This window comes from Trichechus manatus, unplaced genomic scaffold (genome assembly GCF_000243295.1).
Source record: "Trichechus manatus latirostris isolate Lorelei unplaced genomic scaffold, TriManLat1.0 scaffold00061, whole genome shotgun sequence".
NCBI classification, from domain to species: Eukaryota; Metazoa; Chordata; class Mammalia; order Sirenia; family Trichechidae; genus Trichechus; species Trichechus manatus.
In genome coordinates, this window is record NW_004443997.1 from 5,865,302 (window position 1) to 5,878,842 (window position 13,541).

Sequence of the window (13,541 nt, forward strand, 5' to 3'; positions counted from 1 at the left end):
TGAGGGGCTTTTCCATGAGAGTTTGAGGCCCGAGATTGTGTCCTGGGACTACTGGCCCCAGAGATTTGCCCAAGAGCACGTGGCCGGAAGGACATGGTTCCTCTGATAACAGGCTTGGCCTGGCCCATCTTCCTCCCCAAGGAGGGCTGTCAGGGATGGAGCTGGCTTTGTATATGGATCTCAGAGGCAGACTTCAGCGCAGATGAGAGTGGGCAGAGGGAGAGAACCGCGATATTCCTGAGCTTGCTGACTATCTGCGGAGCGGCTGCATGTGACCTACTGAGCTCCTCCAGGGCCGGCCAGGAGGAAGAGCAGACTGGAGAGGCAGCACCATATCATTCTCCAAACTGCACCTTCCAGGCCCTGAGTGACTCATGGACGACTTGGCCAGGCCCGGGCGGCCCTGTGGCTCTACCTGTTCTGGGTCTGACTCCTGCCCTTGCTGCCGTCATCACCTGACCCTTCCCCTGCACCCTCTTCCCCTTGGCCCTGTTCCCTCCTGTTCTCTATCTCATCTCTTCCATCCTTTCTGCAAAAAACACTCATGGGAGGCATCCTGTCCTCCCGTTTTCTCCATATCCCTCAACTACCGAGTCTTGTTGACATTACCTAGTTGTAGTTGGAGAACTAGCGCTTGGTCTTCCTCCAGTCTCTCTTGCACACCCTGCCTAAAGGGTCCAGAACAGAAGCCTGGTCTTGCTGTTCTCCTGCTGCCAGCCCTCTGGGTCTCCACGGTGGGAAGTCCAGACTCCCGAGCAGGTCCTGGGTCCTAGGCACCTCTTCCACCAAGCTATGACTTGTGCTGTGAGCCCCAGCCTCCTCTGCCCAGGCAGTTTCTCACTTCCATCTCTGCTTCTTCCTCTGCCCAGAAAGCCCTCCCCTGGGTGGGTGTGGCAGTCTCCCTTTAGTTGGCTTTCTCTGGGGAAGACGCTTGTGCCCAGCACAGTGCCTGCCCCATGGCAGATGCCCGGGATGCGTTTGTGGATGTGGTCAGGGCCATCACCGGCAAAGATGAGGCTGTGCCCAGGGAGAAGGACAGAGGACTTGGAGGAAGTAGGCAAGAAGTGTATGTAGTGCTGACCTTTTTTAAGCATCACCTTGGGTACCAAGTCCATTTTGTTCCTCCGAGCTGTGGTGGTTTTGCTGGAGAGGAGTGTGTACTGTCTGGGTCAGTGCCTGGACAGGTCCCATTCCGGAAATTCCAGCCACCTAGTGTTCAGACTTGCCATCAAAGGACCACACAGTGGGATGGAGCTGCGGTCCAGGACAGTGCTTTTACCTTGGTGGATGCTCATTGCCTTTGAGGATGTGAACTTTATGACCCCTTTCTACAGAATAATGCCACAGGACCTGAACACGAAGTTCTGCATATACTTCCAGGTGGTTCACAGACCCTTGGAGAGTTACCCAGAGATGCCAGGAACAGACCTCTGGTATACAGTGGTGGTGTTGTTAGTTGCTGTTGAGTCAGTACTAACTCATGGCAACCCCGTGTATGCAGAGTAGAACTGCTCCATAGGGTCACTAGATCACGTACACACACAAACAACCAAATCCAGTGCTGTCGAGTTGATTCCGACCCGTGGCAACCCCATATGTTTCAGAGTATAGCTGTGCTTCATAGGGTTTTCAAGGCTGTGACCTTTCTGAAGCAGATCACCAGGCTTGTCTTCCGAGGTGCCTCTCGGTGGGTTTGATCCACCAACCTTTCAGCTAGTAGTGGAGTGCTTACCTGTATGCACCACATAGGAACTCATTGGTGCATGGTGAGGGCTCTTCTATTCTCTTGCAGCAGGAGGGAAGATTGTGGGGCCAGGGACAGACCACAGTGAGCATTATCATAGCCAATACTCAGGGCCTCTGGGGTAAGCCCAGGCCCAGGGCAGACCAGGGTCCATGATGCTCCAATGGCTGAAACCATCTGGCAGAGTGAGGAGCCAGAGGCCTCAGCTGGACACGAGCAGCAAGGAGCACCCCAACCCATCACTGTCCTCCTTCCTCAGAACTCAGCCCACCAGGAGCAGATGGCCCCAGGGGGCTGGCCGGCTGGCTGGTGGACCAAGTTCCCAGAAGGATCAGCAGAGCCCTTCTTCTCATTGGCCTTGTGCACTGAGTTCCCTACACCCCATGTGCAGGGGCCTCTGATGCCCCCGCTTGGTGACCCTGTGAACTTAGGCATGGCTTTGAAGCCAGGGAGAGAGAGATCAGAGGTTTGGTGGGCTCCTGCCTGGCCTCTCAGCTTTTTAGCCAAGATCGCCTTGTTGACAGAGACTAAAGATCCAGCCCTGGCATATTAACAAGTAGACCTGGGGGCAGTGTGGTAGAATTGGCCGCCTGAAGGACACAGCTCCTTTAAAAGTGCCACCTCTGGAGTTGCCTGTGGCTTGTAGTGCTGGGTGCTGTCTCCCACCTGTTCAGGTGGGGCCATCAGGGGTGTCAGCTTTGTGGGTGGGACAGGTACTCAACCCTGCCTGTCACCTGACATCACCTGGCAGGTAGGAGTTAATAATACGTAAGGACTGTGTGCTTATGGCATGCCCTGCTTTACATTTCATTATCTTATTTGTTCTTCCAAATGGCTTGAGTGAGGACTAGGCATACAGACTCCCACAAACCCTATAATTTGGTGGTGGTGTTGGGTGCCATCTAGTTGATTTCGATTCATAACGACTCCATGCGACACAGTAGAACTGTCCCGTGGGTTTTCTCAGCTTTAATCTTTATGGAAAAGGAGCCCTGCTGGTGTGTTGGTTAAGCACTCAACTGCTAACCAAAAGGTCAGTGGTTTGAACCTACCAGCTACACTGTGGGAGAAAGATGTGGCAGTCTGCTTCCATAAAGATTACAGCCTGGAAACCCTATGGGGCAGTTCTCTGTTCTGTAGGGTCACCGTGAGTCGGAATTTGATTCAATGGTAATGGGCTGTTCTTTGTTTTTTGAATTTTAACAAAAGGAAATTGGCAGGTCTTTCTCCCATGGAGCCATGGGGTGGGTTTGAACCACCAACTTTTCAGTCCACCAGCCTTTTGGTTAGCAGCAGAGCGCTTACCCTGTTGTGCCACTGGGGCTCCTTCCCCATAATGTAAGGGGCTGTTGCATGTAAACCCATTTTGCAGATGAGGGAACTGAGCTCAAAGAGGGAAAATGCTAGCAAGTAGCAAAGCTGGGACTTGAACCTAAATTCAGCTACATAACCCAGCTGCATTATGTTTTAAACTCTCATATCTGCTGAGGCCCCGTGGGTGATATGAATGAATGATATAGTTTAGCAGTTATATAATGATTTAATTTGACAGTTATATAATGATGTAGTCATCCTCTCTGATGTGATCAGCCAGTCAGTTGTAAGGGGAGTTTCCTCAGGACATGGCCTGCTTCCAATATATGGACGTTTTGGCAAAGCTCGCTTGCTTGCTCTGTATCCTGCGTCCAGCTCATCATCATCTGACCTCTGGTTCTTGAGACCTGAGCCAGTGGCCTACCGTGTTGCCTGCTGGTCTTGGATTTGTCAGCCTCCACAGCCTGTGAGCCAGCAACCTGCTGTCTTATCTGCAGACCTTAGGTTCATCAGCCCCTGCAGCTACGTCAGTCAGGAGAAGCCTCCATCCTGATCCCTGACTCATGGGCTTGGGACTTGCCAGCCTTTACAGCTGCGTAAGCCATTTCCTTGAGATAAACCTGTCTCTGTATGTATAGATAAATATATATACTTTACTAATTTTGCCTCTCTGGAGAACCAGCCTAAGAGACCAAGAGACTCTGACTTAGAGTATAATTGTTGGGGGCAGAGCCCCAGATTGCTTGTCCTGTCCTTGGAAAGTATACAGGGCAGGAACTGTGTCTGTCAGCTGTACCACCAACGCATAGCACACTGGCGGGCACGTAGCAGGTGCGGCGTGAGCATGGAGCGATGGAGTTCAGCTGTTCCTGACTGATGCTGGCCTCCCGCCATACAAGGTGGCTCTCCTCCTTGGCTCCTAAGGGTGAGAAAGTATTCCCTGCATCCAATGGAACTAGTGATATAAATGGTCTACTTGAATTGTTGTTGTTGTTAGTTGCCATTGAGTTGAATGGATTGCAACTCATGGTGACCCCGTGTGTGCAGAGTAGGACTGCTTTATAGGGTTCTCGAGGCTGTGACCTTTTGGAAGCAGATTGCCAGGCCTGTCTTCCGAGGCACCTCTGCGTCGGTGTGAACCGCCAGCTTTGCAGGTAATAGTTGAGTGCTTAAGCATTTGCACCATCCAGGGACTCTTGAAGACATTTTCCATGGCTCCAAATCCACTTTCCAAACAAACTTTTGAAACGCTCCCCGTGTGTACGTGGGGAGTCTTCCTGTGCGACGTCTTTGGGCATTATGGCTGGTGGTGCTGTTGCCGTCGGCCCTGGCTCTGCTGGGCTGGGTTTCCAGAGCTCCAGAGTGTCTCCTCCAGTCCAATTCAAATCAGGGATGAGGTGGCTGCCCCCCATCCCCGACCCCGAGTCTCTTGGTGTAACCAGCCGGGCCTGGAGAGGGAGGTGTCCCTCGGCCCCCTGCACCCCAGCACAGCTGCCCCATCAATTCCCCCGTGAGGCTTGGCATCTGCTCGGCTCACTGCCTCAGCTCTGGGGTTGGTGGGATACTTACAGGCCCATTTCACGGGCTTGTCTTCGTTCAGTCCCCATGCTCCCCTGCTCCTCTGCACCTTGGTGTCCCTCTGTGTGAGCCCTGCCAGCTAGCCTGAGAACCCGAGGTCTCCCTGGATGCTGTCTGTGTCAGGGAAGGGTGGTTTTTCCCTCCTTTTTTTCTCTTGTGGTTTCCCAGTGTGACTCTGGTTAGCCAAAGCCGTGAGAGCTGCGGCCTCAATCCGCTCCCTCCCTGGCCAGGAAGAGGCAGAGTTGCCAAGGCAGAATGATGGCGAGGATCTGGACTTCAGGGGAAATTGGTCTTGCCCACCCCAGGCTGGGGGTGAAGGCTGCCAGGCCTGGCGGGAGACATCCACCCAACCATGGCCTCGGCTCAGCTCAGTGGGCCAGCTGGGGAGTGTGGGGAGCGAATCTCTCAGGAGGAACTGAGACAAGACTCAGAGTCTCTTTGCTGTGGGGAGCCTCCCAAGACTGCCCCTGATTCAGGAGATGCTGACAATCTGCTGACACCAGCTGGCATGTGGCCCCAGGATCTCCAGGAGCCCTGAACTCTGCAGATGGCTTCCAGAATGGGTGCAGACAGAGAAGGCCCAGGCCTGGGTGGCGTAGAGGCTTCTAGAGAAGCGAGATTGTCATGAAGAGTCAGCGGTGGAGCTCTCTGGGCACAGCTGGCCCTGGCCTTATTCTTTCCCATCCGCCCCTTCTTCTCAGAGCTCCTGACCATCTAAGACAGTAGTTCCAACTTGTGTTCCACTGTGATGCTCTCTACAGATGACACAGGTGGCAGCATGGACCATGAGCCACCCATCCCCTTCCCAAGGGTGTCCCTAGGGTCTGTGCAGTTCCTGCGCTGGCCATGACACGAGCTCTTTCGCTCACTCGGGAAAGCAGATGGGAGCATGCGTGAGCAGGGCTGACAGTTACAGAGTCATCTTGAGCCCACTTTAGTTTATTTTCTACGAGTACAAGCAAATCCATTACAGATGTCAGTATGTTATTCTCATTATCCAGGGACTGGTGGCACTCCTCGCTGCTGATGACGCACCAGGGTCGAGAACCACTGGCCGGGGATGGCTCCAGGCTTAGCATTGTGTTTCGCCTGCACGCTTGTGCGCTTCGCAGGCTGTTGTCCCCGCTGACTCAGGATGGTGGAAACAGCATTTGCAGAGGCAGAAACCCAGGATCTCCTGCTCTTTTACCCAGTAGAGTTAGTGCCTGGGTGAGACACGCAGCTGCCCAGTAAAGGACGATGTAGGGTGACCCTGTGGGCTGGCGAGTCCAGGCTGCCTGTCTCTGTGCTCTCCCTGTTTGCTGGTTTGGTGCCTCCAGTGGACCCCTGTCTGCAGATGATCCTCCGCTTGTTTCTGTTAGGGCCGGGGGCCTCTGATCTGTCTGTGTCCTGGGACAAACAGCCCAGGCCCCTCCCTGTGGTCCAGATAAGAAGGCTGTGTGGCCTGAGCGAGGTCAGAGATTGTTTCTGGGGCTGGCCTGTATTGCATCATGCCTCACATGGGGCCCTGGCCAGCACACAGGAAGAACACACTCATCAAGTCGACCTCCTGGAGCCACAGCTGGGCTAACGCGCGGGGCAGTCCAGGCTTCTCTGAATGCTGGCGCTCTCATGCCACCTACGCCCAGGGGCTCCTCAGTGCCCTAGGACCCCACATGAGGTGGAGGATGACAATGAAAGGGAGAGGGGAAGAAGGGGGACTGAGAACAAGGGACCCGGAGGAGGCAGTGGTGGAGCGGCCGCCCCAGTGGCAGCTTTTTGGATTTTTCCAAGAGGCTCCGGGGGCTGGTGGCTGTGAAACCAGGAGAGTGGTCCCCAGGCAGAATGAGGGAAGCCATCCTTCGTTACCCTTGTGGGGTATCATGGGAAGAACACACATGAGCTTTGCTGTCAGGCACAGCTGTCTGGATGGGTGACTGCCTGCCTGCTGAGCAGTCATTGATGTCTCTGAGCCTGTTTTCTTATCTGTAAACTGGGGTGTTGTGAGGCCTGGCTCTCAGTAGATGCTCAGTTAGGGTCATTTCACGCCTCTCCTCCTCCCCCTCTTCCTGAGGTTCTGTCTGGCTGTGTAGCCCTGCCTTTGGGTCCCTTTTTGGGCTCTGTGGCAGGAGTAGAGCTGCTCTCTCCTGAGCTTGTTCCTTGGCAAGGTGCGAGGTGACTTGCTGCCGTGAGCTTGGGTAGCCCCTTGTCTTATCGCAATTCCAGGTTCAGAGCCACAGAGCTCTCAGACACTGACTTCCCGGCAGCAGAGTTGGGGTGGGGTGGGGGACGCTGACGCCTTGCAGCTTCTCTCTCTTGCGTCTGTCCTTGCTAGGGAATGAGCTGGAGGCTTCTGGGCACAGCCAATGTTCTCCGAGGACTTGGAATGGACCCGAGGCCCAGGGGGTGAGGTCAGTGGTTTACTCAGCAAGAAGGCCCGAGTTAGTGACGGACCTGTCACAGCTCCCAGGATTCCTGGCCACGGTCCCGGGCTCCAACGCCTCCCCCTCCTGCTCTTAAGGGAGATGAAAGTCATGATGTGGATTTGTTTATTGAGTGTTCCCTGTGTCAGAGTGGGAGGTAGTAGGTGGCACAGGCTGATTTTGTTCCCAGCCACTGATGGGTTTTGCATCCTTTCTCATTGATTACTCACTCCTCTTGTGCTCTGTGAGTGTCTGAGTAAACCAAAGCCCAGAGCGGTCAAGTCAGTGTTAATGTCACCCAGGCTAGTGGTTGGTCCTTTTAAACCCAGACCGCCTCACTGTTGGGAGCTCCGTTCTGTCCAGTGTGCCTCACTGCCACGCAGGGTGGGACACCAGAGGGTTTACAAAGCGCTATGTGACTGTCCCAGCTCCCAGCAACCCCAGAGCAGCCAAATCTGTGCTAGGGACAGGGTGACTTTATGTGTGGACAGTGGTGGCTTTGTGGTGCTGCTTAAAATTGTTCACCAAAGTATCCAGTGCGTGTGCAGCGTCTTGGTGAAGCCTCACTTTTTACCTTACAATCCACTTACGTCTTGCATTTGACCCCATAATGTAGCCTTGCATGTTTTGATTTAAAACACTGGTTTAAATTTCTTAGGACTGTGTAAACTTGATCCCCAGAAGGTGTTCTGGGTTTGTTCTGAGGTGGCTCCCTGTGCCCCTGGCCTCCATCCATCCTCTGGGAGTATGGATATTCCAGTGGAGAAGGGAGAACCAGGTAAAAGACAGTGGTTGTGGGAGGCGGGGACACATTCAGTTTGTGAATAAAGGCACCAGTTGCCATCAAGTTGACTGACTCATGGTGAACCCATGTGTGTCAGAGTAGAACTGTGCTCCAGTGGCTGATTTTTTCCTAAGTAGATCACCAGACCTTTCTTCTGAGGCGTCTCTGGGTGGACTTGAACATTTGATTTTTCAGTTAGCAGCTGACTGTGTTAACCATTTGCAGTGGCTGGGAAAATGGAAGGGGGAGCCCAGTCTGGCTGGAGAAGCAGGTTGGAGTGAGGGGCCAGAGGAAAAGTGAAGGCTAGATTGGGGCCATATTCTGAGGGGTTCACAACCAGGAGTTCTACCCTCACCCTGTAGACAAAGAGGCGGTTGGTGGGGTAGGTCTTGTGACCCGTCCACACGTTGCTGAGCACACATTTGTTCAGGCCCTATAAAAGAGGCCTGGAAGGTTATCTGTGCTGCGGGGACCCAGCAGTATGGTCCTGCCCACAAAGAGCTTGTGGTGTAGTGGGAGAGGCAAGAGTCAAGTGTCAAAACACAAAAAAGGTGGGGTTCACAGAAGTTCAAAGTGGTGGTATCTGTGGGAAGGGTTGGAGTGGGGGAAACCCAGAGCAGGGGGACTGCTAGGGAGTTCGAGAAGGGACTGAGCAGGGATTTGGATGCCAGTCCAAGTTATTGGCTACCAGTAATGAAAAAGAAAGGGAGGCAAGTCGTGGGGAGAGGCCATGTGAAGAACTGATGAGACCTGGAGACCAGTTCAGTGCAGGAAGCTAGAGGAGGGCTGGAGCTGTTAGTGGTTCTGTTATGAGAACTGAGGAAGTCAGGTGGGACAAGCCCAAAAAGGGGAAGTGCTGGCCTGTTCAGTGGTCATCGTGGGCTCTGCTCAAGTTAGTGATAACTAGTGCTGTGAAATCTACAAACGGTCTGCAAGAACTACAGCTCCTCCCTGGAACAGGCAAACTTTTGAACTTTCTGTTCAGATCTCTGCGAGGTGATGACTCAGTTCTGAGCCCCTCCTAACCTCTGTTGGTGGTGAGTGAGGCCCAGGCACCGCCCTGCTCTGCAGCAGACCCACTGGCCTCTCAGAGCTGGGCCTTTAGGAGTGGATTGGTGTAGGTTTTGAATAGCTCAGAAAATTCCCAGCACGCGGGCCTCCTGAATTTCAGGCTGTGGGTCTTGTAGGTAAATTCGATTTTTCCCCGTTGAAGGGACTGTGGGAGTGGAGTGTAGACTTGACCTTGAAAGGCCTAGTCGCAGGGTGACTGCAGACCTAGATGAAATGCATTCAGGGTGTCCTGGGCCCCCTAGGGGAGGAAGATGAGTTATTTACCGTATAGAAGAGACTGCTGTCTTGCCAGCCTGGACTGTCCTGTGCCTGTGGCTGAGGGGAGACCTGTGGAGGTGTCCCACCTACCGCTGCTTAACCTCATGGAGACCTGATCGGGCGGGCCCTGCCTGGCTGCTGTGTGGATGTGTCATTGTGAATGTGGATGGGACCTGACACCACGGGGCCTCTGCCTGGCGCTCAGGTTGACCTCTAGTGTTGCATTTCAGCCTTTATTCTCTCATGTCTCCGGTTACCTGTGCCCTGTGCCCTTGGGCACAATCCAGGCACCCAGTAGAGAAAGTGACCCCACCGACACACCTGGGCTGTGTCAGACTTTGCAAGGAAAGGACCCATCAGCAGACAAGAAGCCACCCTCCCTGACACTGGAAGAAGCCCCAGGAAGAAACACCTTCCCCAAAGGACTACTCCCACCCCACCCCACCCACCCCAGGCCAATTGGAAAGCTTTCTGGCCTTCTCCCCTGGCTTCCTGTGTGTTACCCCCAGCCCACACTTCCTTGTAAGATGGCATTTCCTGTTGAGTAAGGCATGAGTCAGTGAAGGAGCTGGTGGCTGAGTCTTCATAACCTGCAGGCATGGCTATTAAATATTTAAATGACACTATAGTATTGATCGGTGCTCATCCTTCCCCTGGGGGGAGCAGTTCCTGTCTGGGATCCAGATAATAGCCGTATGTTGGATTTAGACAAACTCCGAAGAGCTCCAAGGTACGCTATAAATCTCACCCATAATTACATCCTGTCCTCCCCAGAGCCTGCTACCAGGAATGGGAACAAACTGGGTTCTGCCCATTTTACCAGTCAAGAAGAGGACCCAGAGAGGTCACAGTTGCATGGACAGGCACACAGCAGGCCTAGAGTCGTGGCACCCTGGCTCCCACTTGGCACTGGCTATTTTCTCTGTTCACTGCTCCTTCCCTATCCTCTCCCTCCTCACTGTCCCTCTGTCATTCACCCGATCATCCTAGCTGCTGAGGACATGGCACCCAACAAGGCACACCAGGCCTCTGCTGTCTGGAGCAGAATTCTTGGAGAGGAGCTGGTCAGTTGACAAGAACCCAACTTGACAGGCTCGGCCCCTCCAGGAGACTGAGTTCCTGGTCAGTGCCCAGGCCCCATCCCTGGGCTGGGTGAGGGCAGAGTGGACTGGTCCTCATTGTGGATTGGCCCTTACTGTCCATGGATCTCCTCTCCTCCGAGGGTGGTTATCAGGATAAATATACCCAGCTCCCCATTCCTGGAGAGTTACTCACCCAGTAAAAGCACCCTGCTGCCCTGCCGCGGATTAGATTACCTCTGCTCTCCCTGGGCTGGGGCTGGGGGAAGGGATGGAGACTGCAGGCTGGCCAGGAAGGGGGGACCCGCCTTCCTGCCCATCAGCCTCCAGTCTCCTTCCTAATCTGGAAGAGTCTTACAAAGGGGCCAAGATGAGACCATCCCTGAGCCAGTCCTGGTGTTTACATAGCTCCTTAGGAAGGGCCTAGCCCCGTTCCCTGCTTATCCCTGAGCTTGGGCAGCTTTAAGGAGGCTGTGACTTCTTCTCCATCACCCGAGGCCACCAAGGCCGCCAGGTGGTCAGCAGAGGGGCTGCAACTCCCCTTGCCCGGTGTTCAAGCCCAACAGGACAGACAGGGCTGGGCTCCGGCAGACTCCAGGGAGGGGACTTGCAGAGCCAGTGCTGTCTTTGAGAGAATCCGGGCCTCGGATTAAATGGCAGGGATGGACAGCTGGCCCTGGGCTGCCGGGCTGGCCCTTGAGCGATGGTGGCCCCTTGCTGCCTCTGGCGGAGCCTTTCTGGTGGTGGTTGCTTCTCCTTACTCCTGCTTGTCAGCTCCTAGGGAAGCTGTCCCAGCCCCTGCCTAGGGAGAGGAAAGCCGAGTTAGACCAGCCTGCAGGAAGAAGGTGGGTGAGCTGAGTCTTGAAAAGATTTTGTTCTTACTGTGGGCCAGGAGTCCCTGGGTGGCGTAAACAGTTAAGATCATAGCCTTAAAAATTATGGTGCAGTTCTACTCTGCACACGTGGGTTACCATGAGTTGGAATCGACTCTTTGGTCCAGGCTTCAAGATTATATGACCTATGGAGATGGCTGCTGGTTCTAAACTCTGGCCCAAGGATCACACCTTATTTAGTTATACCTGGGGCTGCTGGATGAGCCCTGAGTGGCTAGCGTGGATCCTGGGGCTGGTGCAGGAGGGAAGCTTGTAAGCCTCAGGGAAGAAATGAGGAAGCTTGTTCCCACCCTGTGCTACCTGCCGCATGCATGAGCTTGGAGGTGGAGACCTGGTAGAGGCTTCTCTGGGATGTCTTCCTTTTGGTCAGAACAGCACCCAGTCCTGCTGGTCCCAGACTAGACCGTAGCCTCCTTTGCCCTGAGGTGGGGAGGGGCTGAACATCTCTCTGGAGGGAGGAGCACCCATCTGCTTAACAACATAACTCCCATCATTTCCCTAGCGGGGGCTCTGTTCCAGGCAGGTGTGCTAAGTCAGCACTTTATGTCCATTTTCGCATTTAACGTTTACTCCTGTGAGTAAGAACGTGGATTCCCATTTGACAGACAAGCAAACTGGGGCACAAGAGCAGTTAAGCAGCCTGTCCAGGCAGCTCACAGAGTCTGTGTGTCAGAGTCCCACTGTGTGAGTTCTGACGTCCAGTGTCCCCAGATCCTGGATGGAGAGAATCACATAGCTCTGGTTGCTCCCTTCGCATCCCCCCCAGCCTTCTCCTGGGGCATGCACTCTTGAGCCACTGTGGATGGACTTTTATCACATCTCTTGGCGCCTGCCCAGCACCGCCCGTATGGTTCTGACAGTCGTTATCAGACCCTAAGAAGTGGTTGGGGCTTGGAGCGGGAGAAGGAAACCAGGCTTGTAAAGAGCCCCGATCTGTTTCTGTGACACGGCTGGGGGTGGGGGCGGAAGGGATCCATTGCTTCGCTTTAACCTGTTACTGGGTGCCCACTGTGTCAGCCCTCAGGGCAGCGGCCCGGAGCGGGAGCACCCCCCACGTTGGGGGCGTCAGGGGATCCTGAACTCCATCCTGCACCCTTGGACTGGTTTGAGCAGAGGCGCCGCTGGACTAAGGTGCCGCACCGAGTGCTTGCGAGGGGCGCAGCTGTGGCATTCGCCCTGGAATGCGGGCCGACCGGCCCCTCAGCCCCCTCTACCCGCGGCAGCGGGCTCAGGGTGTCTGTGCCTTAACCCCCTCGGGGCTGTAGTCCAGGCGTCCTCCATCTGGCCCAAAGGATTTTGCCGGCCAGTCGCTGGGGTCAGGGAGGGGGTTGTTCATCTGGGCCTGGCCCTAGAGCACCATGCCTGCTGCGGAGGGGGCGCTGGAGGTGAGAGTGTGAGTCCCCGGGGTTCCTAGAGCAGCCTCCGCGCCCCGCCGGGTGAGTCAGTCTTGGGTCGCGGGTTCCAAAGATAGTGCGTTCCAGGCACGGCCCCGCGGGTTTGGCACCTGGGCCTCCCTGCTCTCCTCCTCGTAGTCTGCGCCATTCCTCCAACTCAACTGAGCTTCCTCAGCATTGAAACTTCTCCAGTGTGCCCATAGCGGGGGTCTCCCCGGTCTTCCCCGGCTCGAAAATTGCGTGATTGTAGACGTTACCTTCGGTTGCTCCCTGCAGCAGGAAGCCGGTGTGCCAATAGTGCCCCCTGGTGGCCAGCGGAGGTCGCTCCGGCCCCTCTTCCTCCCGGGCCTCGGTGGCCATTGCCCCTGGCCAACTAGAGACTTTGCACCCAGCTTGCCCCGCCTCGAGAGGAGAGTCCCCGTCCCCACCCCCACCCACACACATGTGGGCTGGTCCTGATGACCTTGGCTTTCCTTCTGCTGTGGATGGGAGAGCCAGGGCCTGGGCCAGCCAGTCCAGAGAGGCTTCGTCCAGAAAAGGGATGGGAAACCCCAGGGAGAGCTTCCCTGGCAGGAGGACTTGGGTGACCCTGGCAGCCCTGGAATGTCCTGAGTGCTCAGGCCTGGACCCAGCACCTCAGTGAAGTTTGGGGCCTTCCCAAGCCTCAATGAGGGAGTCCCAACTACTTTTAGGCAGGTATCTGGGCTGTGTCTCTGAACGTGCTAGAAGGGAGGATGTGTTTGTGGTCTTGCAGTATTCCAGTGGGTATCATTTTTTCTGAAGGTGGGGCTGCCTGATGCCTTCCTTGGGATGTGAGAAGGAATTTCTGGGCCTGCCCCGAGGGTATTTAGAGCTGGGTACAAGGGAGTAGCTGTAGCTGAAACCTGGGGAACCCTCCACCGCTGGGCTGGGGCTCTACTTGCAAGTGTGCACCTTCATGCACTCCTAGGTCTGCTGGCTCTGTTTACTCAGCCAGGGGAGGAGTCCACTCAGCTTCCAAGGAGACTTTGGCCTGTAATCATTT

At 55.0% G+C, this 13,541-nt stretch overlaps 1 protein-coding gene across 2 annotated transcripts in view; it reads left to right on the forward strand.

Annotated features, from left to right (window-relative positions):
* PXN (paxillin) overlaps positions 1-13,541 on the forward strand; it is a 48,951-nt gene that overhangs the window by 19,908 nt on the left and 15,502 nt on the right. The window contains exon 1 of one of the 2 annotated variants that reach the window (XM_023733749.1): positions 449-1,057. The exons of the other annotated variant lie outside the window; for it this stretch is intronic. Within the exon in view, the coding sequence (XP_023589517.1) occupies positions 793-1,057 (265 nt within the window). The 5' untranslated portion in view covers positions 449-792. Of the gene's footprint in view, positions 1-448; positions 1,058-13,541 lie in introns of those variants that run through there. 2 annotated transcript variants of the gene reach the window in all.